Source organism: Microtus pennsylvanicus, chromosome 10, assembly GCF_037038515.1.
Source record: "Microtus pennsylvanicus isolate mMicPen1 chromosome 10, mMicPen1.hap1, whole genome shotgun sequence".
NCBI lineage: Eukaryota > Metazoa > Chordata > Mammalia > Rodentia > Cricetidae > Microtus > Microtus pennsylvanicus.
In genome coordinates, this window is record NC_134588.1 from 107198475 (window position 1) to 107212672 (window position 14198).

The 14198-nt window shown below is 44.6% G+C and overlaps 1 protein-coding gene across 3 annotated transcripts in view; it reads right to left on the reverse strand.

Annotated features, from left to right (window-relative positions):
• The window catches only part of Kctd3 (potassium channel tetramerization domain containing 3), a 46877-nt gene extending 33857 nt beyond the window's left edge, over window positions 1–13020 (reverse strand). Inside the window, exons 1-4 of one of the 3 annotated variants that reach the window (XM_075989433.1) lie at window positions 12716–13020; window positions 6032–6085; window positions 5619–5664; window positions 4528–4601 (exon numbers count right to left, since the gene is read on the reverse strand). In XM_075989433.1, coding sequence (XP_075845548.1) covers window positions 4528–4601; window positions 5619–5664; window positions 6032–6085; window positions 12716–12798 — 257 coding nt within the window. In that variant the 5' untranslated portion in view covers window positions 12799–13020. The remainder of the gene's footprint in view (window positions 1–4527; window positions 4602–5618; window positions 5665–6031; window positions 6086–12715) is intronic. The other 2 variants (XM_075989435.1, XM_075989434.1) reach the window with 2 other exon arrangements.
• Between the last annotated feature and the right edge of the window lie 1178 nt (window positions 13021–14198).

A 14198-nucleotide genomic window follows, 5' to 3' on the forward strand; every position in this document is an offset into this window, starting at 1 on the left:
GAAGAAATCAAGAAAGAAATTAAAGTCTTCCTTGAATTTAATGAAAATAAAGAGACAACATAATCAAACCTATGGGACACTATGAAAGCAGTGCTAAGAGGAAAGTTCATAGCACTAAGTGCCCACTTAAAGAAAGCGGAGAAAGCATACATTGGGGACTTAACAGCACACCTGAGAGCTCTAGAAAATAAAGAGGCAGACGAGCCCAGGAGGAGTAGAAGACTGGAAATAATCAAACTGAGGGCTGAAATCAACAAAATAGAAACACAGAAAACAGTCCAAAGAATCAATGAAACAAAAAGTTGGTTCTTGGAGAAAATCAACAAGATCGACAAACCCCTATCCAAACTAATTAAACGACAGAGAGAGAACACGCAAATAAATAAGATCAGAAATGAAAAGGGGGACATAACCACAGACACAGAGGAAATTCAGAGAATCATTAGATCTTACTACAAAAGCCTATATGCCACAAAACTGGAAAATGCAAAAGAAATGGACATTTTTTTAGATAAGTGCCACATACCAAAGCTAAACCAAGACCAGGTGAACAATCTAAATAGACCTGTTACTCGCGAAGAATTAGAAACTGTTATCAAAAATCTCCCTTCCAAAAAAAGCCCAGGACCAGATGGTTTCAATGCAGAATTCTACCAGAACTTCCAAGAAGAACTAATACCTATACTCCTAAATGTATTTCATAATATAGAAACAGAAGAGGAATTGCCAAATTCCTTTTATGAAGCTACAGTTACCCTGATACCAAAACCACACAAAGACCCAACCAAGAAAGAGAATTACAGGGTTATCTCACTCATGAACATCGATGCAAAAATTCTCAATAAAATACTGGCAAACCGAATCCAAGAACACTTAGAAAAATTATCCATTATGATCAAGTAGGCTTCATCCCAGAGATGCAGGGCTGGTTCAACATACGCAAATCTATGAATGTAATCCACCATATAAAAAAACTGAAAGAAAAAAACCATATGATCATTTCATTAGATGCTGAAAAAGCATTCAACAAAATTCAACATCCCTTTATGATAAAGGTCTTGGAGAGATTAGGGATACAAGGGTCATAAATATAATAAAAGCTATTTACAGCAAGTCGACAGCTAACATTAAATTAAATGGAGAAAAACTCAAAGCCATCTGACTAAAATCAGGAACACGACAAGGCTGTCCACTCTCGCCATACCTCTTCAATATAGTGCTTGAAGTTCTAGCAATAGCAATAAGACAACATAAGGGAATCAAGGGGATTCGAATTGGAGGGGAAGAAGTTAAGCTTTCGTTATTTGCAGATGATATGATAGTATAAATAAGCAACCCCAAAAACTCTACCAAAGAACTCCTACAGCTGATAAACACCTTTAGTAATGTGGCAGGATACAAGATCAACTCCAAAAAATCAGTTGCCTTCCTATACACTAAGGATAAGGAAGCAGAGAGGGAAATCAGAGAAGCATCACCTTTCACAATAGCCACAAATAGCATAAAATATCTTGGGGTAACTCTAACCAAGGAAGTGAAAGATATATTTGACAAGAACTTTAAGTCTTTGAAGAAAGAAATTGAAGCGGACATCAGAAAATGGAAGGATCTTCCTTGCTCTTGGATTGGGAGGATCAACATAGTAAAAATGGCAATTCTACCAAAAGCAATCTATAGATTCAATGCAATCCCCATCAAAATTCTTCACAGATCTGGAAAAGACAATAATCAACTTTATATGGAAAAACAAAAAACACAGGATAGCCAAAACAATCTTATACAATAAAGGATCATCTGGAGGCATTACCATCCCTGACTTCAAACTCTATTACAGAGCTACAGTATTGAAAACAGCTTGGTATTGGCATAAAAACAGAGAAGTCGACCAATGGAATCGAATAGAAGACCCTGACTTTAACCCACAAACCTATGAACACCTGATTTTCGATAAAGGAGCTAAAAGTATACAATGGCAAAAAGAGAGCATCTTCAACAAATTGTGCTGGCAAAACTGGATGTCAATCTGTAGAAGAATGAAAATAGATCCATATCTATCACCATGCACAAAACTCAAGTCCAAATGGATTAAAGACCTCAATATCAGTCCGAACACACTGAACCCAATAGAAGAGAAAGTGGGAAGTATTCTACAACACATGGGCACAGGAGACCACTTCCTACGTATAACCCCAGCAGCACAGTCACTAAGGGCATCATTGAATAAATGGGACCTCCTGAGACTGAAAAGCTGTCAAGCAAAGAACACTGTCACTAAGACAAAAAGGCAACCCACTGACTGGGAGAAGATCTTCACCAACCCTGCAACAGCCAAAGGTCTGATCTCCAAAATATATAAAGAACTCAAGAAACTAGACCGTAAAAGGCTAATCAACCCAATTATAAAATGGGGCACTGAGCTGAACAGAGAATTCCCAACAGAAGTTCAAATGGCCAAAAGACACTTAAGATCATGTTCAACTTCCTTAGTGATCAGGGAAATGCAAATCAAGACAACTTTAAGATAGCATCTTACACCTGTCAGAATGGCTAAAATAAAAAACACCAATGATATTCTTTGCTGGAGGGGATGTCAAGAAAGGGGTACACTCATCCATTGCTGGTGGGAATGCAAACTTGTGCAACCACTTTGGAAAGCAGTGTGGCGGTTTCTCAGGAAATTCGGGATCTACCTACCCCTGGATCCAGCAATACCACTCTTGGGAATATACCCAAGGGATGCCCTATCATACAATAAAAGTATATGCTCAACTATGTTCATAGCAGCATTGTTTGTAATAGCCAGAACCTGGAAACAACCGAGATGCCCTTCAATGGAAGAATGGATGAAGAAATTATGGAATATATACATATCAGAGTACTACTCAGCAGTAAAAAACAATGACTTCTTAAATTTTGCATACAAATGGACAGAAATAGAAAACACTATCCTTAGTGAGGTAAGCCAGACCCAAAAAGAGGAACATGGGATGTACTCACTCATATTTGGTTTCTAGCCATAAATAAAGGACATTGAGCCTATAATTAGTGATCCTAGAGAAGCTAAATAAGAAGGGGAACCCAAAGAAAAACATGTAAGCATCCTCCTGAATATTAGCCTTCATCAGGCGGTGAAAGGAGACAGAGACAGAAACCCACATTGGAGCACTGGACTGAAATCTCAAGGTCCGAAACAGGAGCAGATGGAGAGAGAGCATGAGCAAGGAACTCAGGACCGCGAGGGGTGCACCCACACACTGAGACAATGGGGGTGTTCTATCGGGAACTCACCAAGACCAGCTGGCCTGGGTCTGAAAAAGCATGGGATAAAACCGGACTCGCTGAACATAGCGGACAATGAGGACTACTGAGAACTCAAGAACAATGGCAATTGGTTTTTGATCCTACTGCACGTACTGGCTTTGTGGGAGCCTAGGCAGTTTGGATGCTCACCTTACTAGACCTGGATGGAGGTGGGTGGTCCTTGGACTTCCCACAGGGCAGGGAACCCTGATTGCTCTTTGGGCAGACGAGGGAGGGGGATTTGATTGGGGGAGGGTGAGGGAAATGGGAGGCGGTGGCGGGAAGGTGGCAGAAATCTTTAATAAATAAAAAAAAAGAAAAAAAAAGAAAAAGAAAACAAAAATACTAATGTTTCTGGTAGGAATGTAAACTAATTCAAGATGGCAAATTCACAAATACAGTCTAAGTAACCATTCATGATCCATAACCATCCATAATCTACTACATGTCCATCACAAGGCTGGACTCAGGACACAGGGAAGAGTGGGTGTCCTTCTGGAGCTGAGGTCTGCTGGAGAAAGATCAGTAAAAAGGTAAGAATACACAGCAAGAGCTGAGGCGCTGGTGGGCACAAAGTCCTAGGCAAACACAGCAGAAACAGACACCAGAGAGCTGACGCGATTGAGAGAGCTGAAGCATAGGCAGAAAACAGACGAGCAAGGCCAAACCATCAGTCATTTGTCTGAAACAACCTCTATGTTTTCAGCACAACAGCAGCCTGATCAGACTGACTGCTGCCTGCAGAACTGAATGGCATACAGCAGTGCAAAACAGGGAACTGCCCAGGGAGCTGCCACAGCATCCTGAAGGAAAGAGGCCTGCTGGCCTGTACCCATCTAACTTTAGCTGAGGATGCTTGTTGTCACAGGGTAGATCAGAGATGCTCAGAGGCCGGAAGGGGGACTGAGGGGAGAGAAAGTGCAAGAAGCAGGTAACAAAGCAAGCGGAGAGTCAGACAAAGTGCATAGCACAGCTGGCGCTATGGCCTACAATTAGCTACCAAGGACACACTAAAGGTTCCCAACACAAGATCATTTGAAGAGATGATGCAGTAATTACCAGCCATAACTGTCACACGCTGTAAACTTGTATCTTACTAACTGTGAACACGGTGTGCTGGTAAGCACAAACACATTAGCTAAAAAGCAGTCTAGGGCAAGCCGCTACTTTGTGAACAGGCCCAAACACTGGCTGCCAGCAAGTCCTCAGAAACGACGAGACTCTTACCTTAAGTCGAGTTCTTTTGTCCGAAGAAAATTTAAAATAGGGGCGAATGCTGCCGGGTCCCTATCAATAAATATCTGCAAGTGAAGAACTGTTTTATTATCAAGTCAAAAATGTATGTCCCTCCTTCAACACCTGAAACACCAATGAGGCACAGAGACAGACTGAGATTTCCTTGGTTTTGATGCTTCTCAAACTGAAACGGTGTAGCCATGGTCAGTCAGTGTGATCACGTAAGTATTTTTGTTTCTAGTTACTGAAAGGCTTGGGGGAAAGGCACCCGGGAAACCTCATGCTATGGCAGCACACACTGCGGCAGCCGCTGTGACACCCAGGAATGGTGAAGGGTGTTCTGTGTCTCTCCTGTGCTGTCACTCACAGGGAGGACCCCCACAGGCTTTGCTGACAACCTCACCACCTCTGCTTCAAGGGGCAGGAGGATAACTGATGGGAGACCCCAGAATACAGAGGACAAAGATGCTTCCATCAGAAAAACCAAGAACTGGGTTTTTAATTTAATTTTTAACTAAGATAATTTCATGCAGACACATCTGATTTGCTACTTTGTTTCACCTGCAAATCTTATCAAGTAAACAACTAACTACAAATGCTTCTGTGGGCTGTCACTCTCGTTAACACTAGTTACCTGAACACAACTGCATCCACAGCAATGTTTTCAGAGCAGAAACCAACCTCTTGGCTTCAACTGCACAGGCCTTTGTTCCCGCACTGTATTGCTTCACAGTTCATAAAACTTATGAGTCTACCACCTGCAAGTTCCTGCCACTCTAATATCAAAATATTTTATTTATATTTATTGACTATTAAAGTTTCAATTATTGACTAAGAATATTCTGTCAATTGTCAATACAAGTTACACCCTATAATGGTTCTGATCACAAACACCTCAAACTGCTGTATACAATAGACAGTTACTGCATAAGAGTCTCTCTACAGTTTAGAAACCCTATATGTGACAATTCACAAAAATAGCCACACTAACTTTATGTTGACTAAAATGTGAGTCTTCTTGTCACTATACACTAAAAGTTATAAACATCTGCTGATTGAATTTAGAAACACGTTATACTTACAGCACCAGTTTCATCCCGAAGTGTTGAAATTCTCCCACTCAGCAAACTAGGAGCCATTAAAACAAGCTAGAGTTAGTTACAAAATCTGAACATAAGCAACTTCCTTACTAAATGCCAAAGCCAATACAAGCAAATTTTCTATCTCCAACTTTAAAAACAATCTCAGTTTGAACCAGGTGTGGGGTGTAAGCCTATAACTCCAACAATTAGAAGGCTGAGCAGGAGGAACAAGGGTTAAAGATCAGACTGGGATACACAGTAGAACCTTCTCAATGGTATGAAAACAATAAAATTTCTAATTTAAGAGTTAACATTTTTAACAATAAAAAAACTTAATTTAACTAATAAGGAAAAAGTTTCATATTTTGGCAAGTAATCAAGTGTATAATAACATAAAGAATTACATTAATTACCTGGAAAAAAAGGAGTCTGGAATCCACATAAGTGTCTGTCTTGAGGTGCTGAACCTGCAATTGAAACCGCCTTGAGTTATAACTGAGAACACCTTGCGACAGGAGACAGCAACGCACACAAGCGGGTATGACTGGATTCGCATTGATTATCCTGTCTACTATTTACAGATTTTCCTGCTGTGCAATCAGAGTTAAGATTTTCAACAGCAAAATCAAAAGCAAAGCTTCCTAAACCCCAACTTTTCTAGTTCATCACAACAAATCCCAACTTCTGGGCTCAGCTATGTGTGAATCTCTGGTGCCACTGCCGTCTCTCCACTTTGTGCTCTGTCTCGCGTCTTCACCCCAGCTCAGTCACCTTCTCCACGGCCAATACTCTAAATCCCAGCCTTCTTGCTGACACTATGAGGTTCCCAAATCCACAGCGGTGTTTCCAGGCACTCCATTCTGTATGACCCTTTTCTGAGCAACTCGTGTAAATTATATCCGACACTCTCTATACAGCACCTTGGGCTAGCTCCAGTTCATAAGTGGGTGCTGTTTGCTCCTTGCTCATCCCGGCCAGTCATTCAATGTCATTCCTTTCCCTTCTCATCTTCCAAGTGGCAGAGCAGATGTCAGCCAACTGCAGGCCAAGCTGAGAACTGCAGAGGCCGAGTGCACACTAAGCACTGAGACAGCAAGGGCTTCAAACGTTTCCTAAAAACTGTACAACTTCAAGGCTACTTTCAGGGGTTTTATAACAGTAATGGTGATGTTTTTAAAAGTAGGTGGCAGTGTTTGCAGAATGACCTGTCATCCTGTAGTCTCACGCTGGCACAGACCCAACAGCTACTCTGAAATAGAGGTGTGCACAACTAAGTGCTTTGTACAAACAGACATGGATTCCTCTGTAAAACCTGTGGACTTTCTATGGTTACAACAGAACATTTCTATATAAAATATTGGAAAACATGTTACTAAGCCGTCCATGTGGCCATTGGCATGACCAGGCCTTGTCACCTAATGTCAGTAACGGCAGAAAAAAGTACAAGTTCCTTTCATAAAAATGTCTGACACCACCCAATTATCTCATAGACATTGCCTACTGTTATCAAAGGAAGCTTCTTAATCATAGAGAAAAAATGATCTCTGCCTCCTCCACCCACAAACTCAGTCTGTGAGAAAAACACGCCCTCACACTGACCTACAAAGGGAAAAAAGGAGATAATGGTTCCTTGAAGATTTATTTATTATCTCTGTGTATGAGTGTTTTGTCTGCACATCATCAATGTGCACCATGTGCGTGCCTGATGACCACAGTGGGACTGGACAGCAGTTGTGAGATACCATGTGGGTGCTGCGATTCAAAACTGGGTCTTCTGCAAGAGCAATAAGTGCTCTTAACCATTGAACCAACTCTCCAGCCCAAAATAGTTCATTTCCTGTAGATCGATCTCTACATATGTTCCATTGAAAGATCTCATAGAGACACAGGGATGCTAACTCCCAACTAATTTCACAAGTCATAAATAATCTAAGTGTTGTCAAGCAATCCCTATGCTCATTAATCTGACAAAGAAAGGAGCTAAAACCAGGTTAGGTGGTGCATGCCTGTAATTCCACTAATCCAGAGGTGGAGGTAGGAGAATGGTCATGCCAGTCTGAGGTACACAGCAAATTAGAGGCCAGTGAGACTTTGTCTCAAATAAATACATAAAGATATAATAAATAGGAAGGAGTTCATATCCTCAAGAAAGCATGCCAAGTTTTCCTAGCAGTGTGTTTTAGCAAATGCACAAACCCTTGGGCGTGTCTGCAAAGGAATTCTAGATTAGATTAAATGAAGTGGGAGATCCACCCTAGTCCTAGCTTGACTTCCGCTGCTGTGATAAAACACTGACCAGAATCAACCTAGGGTGTATTTGGCTTCCAGGTCTCAGTTGATCACTGAAGGAGGCCAAGGCGGGAAAACAAGGCAGGAACTGAAGCAGAAGCCATGGAGCAATGCTACTTGCTGGCTCCCTTTCTGATACAGCCTACACCTGCCTACTTAGGGATGGAACCACCTTCAGCATGCTGGGCCTCCTACATCAATTAGCAATGAAGAAAATGTTCCTCACAGCTTATTCAGCTTGCTTTGCACAACCCAGAACCACCTGCCCAAGAGAGGCACCACCCACAGTGGGCTGGCCGCCTCACATCAACAATTAATCAAGAAAATGTCCCGAAGATTTGCCTACAGGCCAATCTGAAAGAGACAATTTCTTTTTTAAAAAATATACTTATTTATTTATTTATTTATTATGTATATAATATTCTGTCTGTTAGTATGCCTGCAGGCCAGAAGAGGGCACCAGACCCCATTACAGATGGTTGTGACCCACCATGTGGTTGCTGGGAATTGACCTCAGGACCTTTGGAAGAGCAGGCAATGCTCTTAACCTCTGAGCCATCTCTCCAGCCCCAGGAGACAATTTCTCAACTGAGGTTTCCTCTTCCTAGATAACTCTTTCTTCCCTTACACAGACAAAAAACAATACAAAATAAAAACAACCAGCACCATTCGGTCGGGTGGTGTTCAGGAACTCAAGGCAGGAACTGAAGCAGAGGCCACGGAGTGGTGCTGCCTGTTTCTGGGCGAAAGGACTGAATAATAAGGAAAGGGCCTGAACAGCAGTAGGCATCACTCCCTGTGTGAGTGCAGACAGCGCGGCCACCCCATTAAGCTTCTGCACCACGGCCTGCAGCCCCCAAAAGAAGCCCAGAGAAGCTCTGACCTCTGCGAGCTGCTTTCGTCAGTATTCATCACAGAAAAAAAAGAAAAAAGTGCATAGTTTATTGCTTCGATAGTCCATGTTCATCACTTTCAGGAAACCATGTACACAGGCCTGCTTTGATGGAGGTGGGTCATCTGTCTATCTGTTGCTTTCATTGGTTAATTAATAAAGAAACTGCTTGGCCCTCTGATAAGGTAGAATTTAGATAGGCGGAGTAAACAGAACAGAATGCTGGGAGAAAGAAGCTGAGTCAAGGAGTCGCCATGATTCTTCCCCTCCAGACAGACGCAGGTTAAGGTCTTCCCTGGTAAGCCACCTCGTAGGCTACACACATTATTAGAAATGGGCTAGTCCAGGTGCGAGAGTTAGCCGAGAAGAGGCTAGATATAATGGGCCAAGCAGTGTTTAAAAGAATACAGTTTCCGTGTAATTATTTCGGGTGTAAAGCTAGCCGTGCAGGTGGCCGGGTGCCAGGAACGTAGCTCACCGCTCCTATTACAACACTGCTTAAAATCATAATGCCCAACTAGGCATGGTAGCACACTGCTGTAATCCCAGCACTCAAGAGGTGGAGACAGTCAGGCAGCAGGAAGGAAGCCTGCACTATATAGTCAATGAGTATCAAGCACACCCCAGAAGATAATATGCAACTTTGGGCAAAGAGACATGAATGTATATATATACACATATATATGTATATATGTAATATATATGATTAACATAGCTTTCTGTTACATATATATGAGAGCCTTTTCTATTTTTTATCTTATATCTGAAGTATGCCAAGGATAGATAGATGGATGGTAAACATATCAAAAAGATGACTAAAGAAATTAGTATATCCAGTTATCCTCCACTCTAGTGGCTTGCTATTAAATTAACCTGAAAATATGAAAGCAACCCAAGTCAAATAATTTGTTATAAAATATCACTATGGGGGCTGGAGAGATGGCTCAGAGGTTAAGAGCATTGACTGCTCTTCCAAAGGTCCTGAGTTCAATTCCCAGCAACCACATGGGGGCTAACAACCATCTATAATGAGATCTGGTGCCCTCTTCTGGCATGCAGGCAGGCATGGAAGGAATGTTGTATACATAATAAATAAATAAATATTTAAAAAAAAATAAAAAATCACTATGATACCACTAACCCTCACGTTTATTTCAAGTTCTATCAGTCTGAGTCTGGTACTATTTATTACTTTGTTTCTGGGAACTGAGCACGACCAAGCAACTTGCCCAAGGGTGCTAACTCAGAGGGAGGGCCTGCTGTGCGCAGAAGAAACCAGCTTCTTTCCCAAACTGCCCATAAGTGGGTCCCTACCAAGTGGTCCTCTCTTACCTAAATTGATACCTAAGTAAACAGATCTTGAGCACTGGGATTCTTCACTGATGCTGTAATAATAAACACTACCAGTTTTTAAAGAAATCCCCATCAAGTACTGAGTCGGACAAAAAACTTGCTTGTTCTTCTCATTCCTTGAGCAGCTTGCTTCTGTCTTTCTCCTGTGCTCGGGACAAACACTTTGTCATCTTACTCTGTGACTTCAGAGCTTCAAGCCAAGCCACAGGCCATCTTCAGCCGTCAGCATCTTTGCTGACTCTCACGGCCACTCACTATTTCTTCCAGGGACTTTCGTGACTGTCTTAACTGTGTTAAACTTGTACAAGATAAGCATGACTTCTGCCCTCTTTTAGCTTTCAAGTGCTAACAGGGTATGTAGGTTGATGAAGACCTAGAAGGCGGGGCTCCAACCCTTGGCATCAAATGCTGCCATTGCTTGTGATGTATTCAACCCTAATAACTCTGTTTCATTCCCACCTAACAACCTTTATCTGTCTTCTAAAATGTTTAAACCAGTAATAAAATTATGCCAATTTTGTATTCTCCGCTGGTTAGCACTTTGAAAAATTCAGAATCAAGTTCCACAGAAGACTCGAAGCTAGAGTATACTTGTAGTCCTTGGAGATCGGCCGCTAAGACACCCACTTTCTTTTTTATTATTATTTTATTTTATTTTTTATTATGGATACAGGTGTAGGATGGGGTGGGGAGGGGCACGCCACGATGTGCATATGAGGTCAGAGAACAACTCTGTGGGGTCAGCTTTCCTCTTTCACCTGTACACAGGTTCCAGGGATGCCACTCAGGTTGCCAGGCTTGCTTCCTTGAGCGCCTCTATCAGCCTAGCCATACTTGCTGGCCACATCCATCTCCAGTATACAGTAAATAACAACATAAGGCCTGAGGAGATGGCTCAGTGATTAGAATCACTTGCTGCTCTTGCTCGGTTCCCAGCACCCATGTCAGGTGGCTCACAAGAGAACTCACCACACCTGAAACTCCAGCTCTAAGGGAGTCTTGACTTCCACAGAACCTGCACTCACACACTGAACCTACATTCACACACACACACTTAAGACAAAATCTTTTCAAAGCTAACAATATAGCTTAGGATTTGTCATAATGCTCTGTCCTTCTGAATGCCTGACAAGAAATATGTCAGCCATCCAGCGTCAAGATTTTAAATATCATAATCCTGCTCCTTGTAGTGACACACGCCTCAGACCCCTTTGTGCGGAGTATTTCACCTCTGCGTACCAAGCTACTCGCAGTACATTCATGTAATTTTAGGTGGGCAGGGAAACCACATTTCTTACATTAGGAGATACATAGCTGCGTGTGACCTGGCATGCACACAGTGTGGTTAGCGGGGCAACGGCTTCACCTGTTCACACTCTGCTTTGGAGGGAAAAGGAGAGAGCGAGGTGCAACGGCTTCACCTGTTCACACTTTGCTTTAAAGAGAAAAGGAGAGAGCAGGAAGACAAATCCTAGCCCAGACTTCTCCAGCACCCAGAGGGTCACAGCACTGTTCCACTGCTGCTAATCTCTAGCTATGAAATAAGCAAAAGCGTTACATCATTAAAGTCTTACAGAGTACCCCGCTCCCTATGTCCTTATGTGCCTAAAACCCATGCTCCCCTCAACTAGGGCCAACACATAACCCTTTTCTGAGAAGAGTAAGGTATAAGCCATGACGAACCTACAAAAATGGATTTGGTTGTTGTTTTGGGGGAGGTGTTTTTATTTTACAAACTTAATAAAAGGCACAGAATGGAAGTGGAGGGCCTAAGTGAGGATAAAAAGAGTCCAGCTAGTTTTCTCTTGCCAACACCTAAGGTGCTCACAAGCCCCACACTCTTCTACAAGTGGAACAGACAGACCCTTGCCCATGCATCAAGAGAAACTGACTACAACCTGCTGGAATGCTCACGACTCAGTGTCAGCTCGCTCGCTTAGCAGGCGGGAGGCCGGGAGTCACTGGCTCAGGCAGGCCCTGTGTACCACTGGGCTTTTCTAGCCCGACACTCAGGAACCAGGAGGAATAAAGAAGACTGCGTTCTAGCGCACTTGACCCGGGACCAGACTCTGAGGAATGGGCGGGGTTGCTTGGACCATGCAAATGCGTCGCCGCCTGCAGCGGGTACCCCATCTGGCCATGAAGATGCCGCCCTGCCTGCAGCAGGCAGCCCATCTGGTCGTGAAGACGCAGCCCTGCCACAGCGGGTACCGTACCCACATGGCCCAGTAGACGCCTCCCAGGCTGCAGAGGGTACCCCACATGGCCGTGCAGACGCCCCCCAGGCTGCAGAGGGTGTCCCACCTGGCCGTGCAAACGTCGCCCAGGCTGCAGAGGGTGTCCCACCTGGCTATGCAGACGACGCCCAGGCTACAGGGAGCACCCCACCTGGCCGTGCAGACGCTTCCCAGGTTGCAGCGAGCGCCCCATCTAGTCGCCGTGAAGACGCCGCCCTGCAAGCAGCTGGCACCCCACCTGGACTTGCAGGCAGCGCCCCCGCTGCAGCGCGTATCCCACCTGGGCTTATCCCGCCCCACCCGACCCCGCGCGGCCGCCTGCTCACCTGGTCCCCCCTACGTTCAGCTGCACGATTTCCCCGCTGCTGGCCGCCGCCGCGGCGAAACCGCCGCAGTGCCCGCCCGCCATGTCTGCGGCCGGAGCCGGGGCCGAAGCGAGGAGCCGCGGGTCGCAGACCGGAGCACACACGGAGCACCGAGCCTCCCGCGGCGTCCCGGTTCGCACCAGCCTTCCCCACTGCGTGCCTCCGGCCTCCGCCTCCCGCGGCTACAGGCCGCCGGCCGAACCCGGCCTCTCCTCAGGGCCCACTCGCCTCCATGGCGGCCGCCACAGCCGTCGGGAGGACGGGTCGCCGCGTGGGACAAAACGGCGCAGCACTGACTACGGAGTGGGCGGCGCCTGAAAGAAGGAGGAGTTCCAGGCAGCGGGCGGGTCAGGGGCAGCTGGTCTAGAGCAAAGGAGGCTTGGTAGTTGTTTGGGTTGATGTCTCACGCACATGTGTACATTCAGTGCAAAGTTAAGATTCTGAACACCTTACAGTTCGTTACCTGCAAAGTCCAGAACTTCCATGCTGCCACAGCTCAGAAAGCAAAAACACCCATGTCTGGCAAAGTGTTTCTAGAATGCAAATACACACCATTTTTTGTTTACTGATTCGGATTTTTTGCTCTCAGCATTATGTACTGCAGCCCCAAACCAGGGGCTTTATGCTTGCTAGGCACCACTGACCTAAATGCCCATCCCCTAAACCATACTTTTAAAGTCTTCTACGGCAGTGTACCCTAGCTGCTAATGATGACAAGACTGAAGCTAACCTGTGCTGATTGTGGGTTTACTATGGGTTCACATATATGCATGCATGTATTCTTGTTTTCCTGGGAGTAGTAGGGACTGAACCAGAACTTCTTACATGCAGAACACTCTCTCAATCGGCCCTAGGACCACTTTTAAAATAGAAGACCGAGGTTTAAAAATCATCCAAAAACTTGCTAAAAGTTACAAACAACTGGCGGGCTGGGGGGGGGGAGGGCAAGGAGAATAGTTCTGATCAGATTTCATTGTATTCATGTATGAAATTCACAAAGTGTAAGAGTTTAAACTGCTGTGAGGCTGAAGAGGGAGCGTGTTCCAGACAATGCTCTAGAATGGCTGTAGAGGGGCAGGAGAAGCTACGAGGCAGACCCGTGGGAGAGGCTGATGGGAAAGAAAACTGCTGTCGTAGGCCGGGTTACTATTGCAATGATGAAACACCATAGCCAAAAGCAACTTGGGAAGGATTCATGGAGGAAGTCAAGACAGGAACTCAAACAGGACAGGAATTTGGAGGCAGGAGCTGATGCAGAGGACATGGAGGAGTGTTTCTTCCCCTGGCTTGCTGCTTTCTCAGAGAACCCAGGACCACCAGCCCAGGGATGGCACCACTCACAATGGGCTGGGCTCCCCCATCCCCATCAATCACTAAGTAAGAAAATGCCCTGTAGGCCTCCCTACAGCCCCATCTTATAGAGACATTTTCGCAGTTGAGGCTC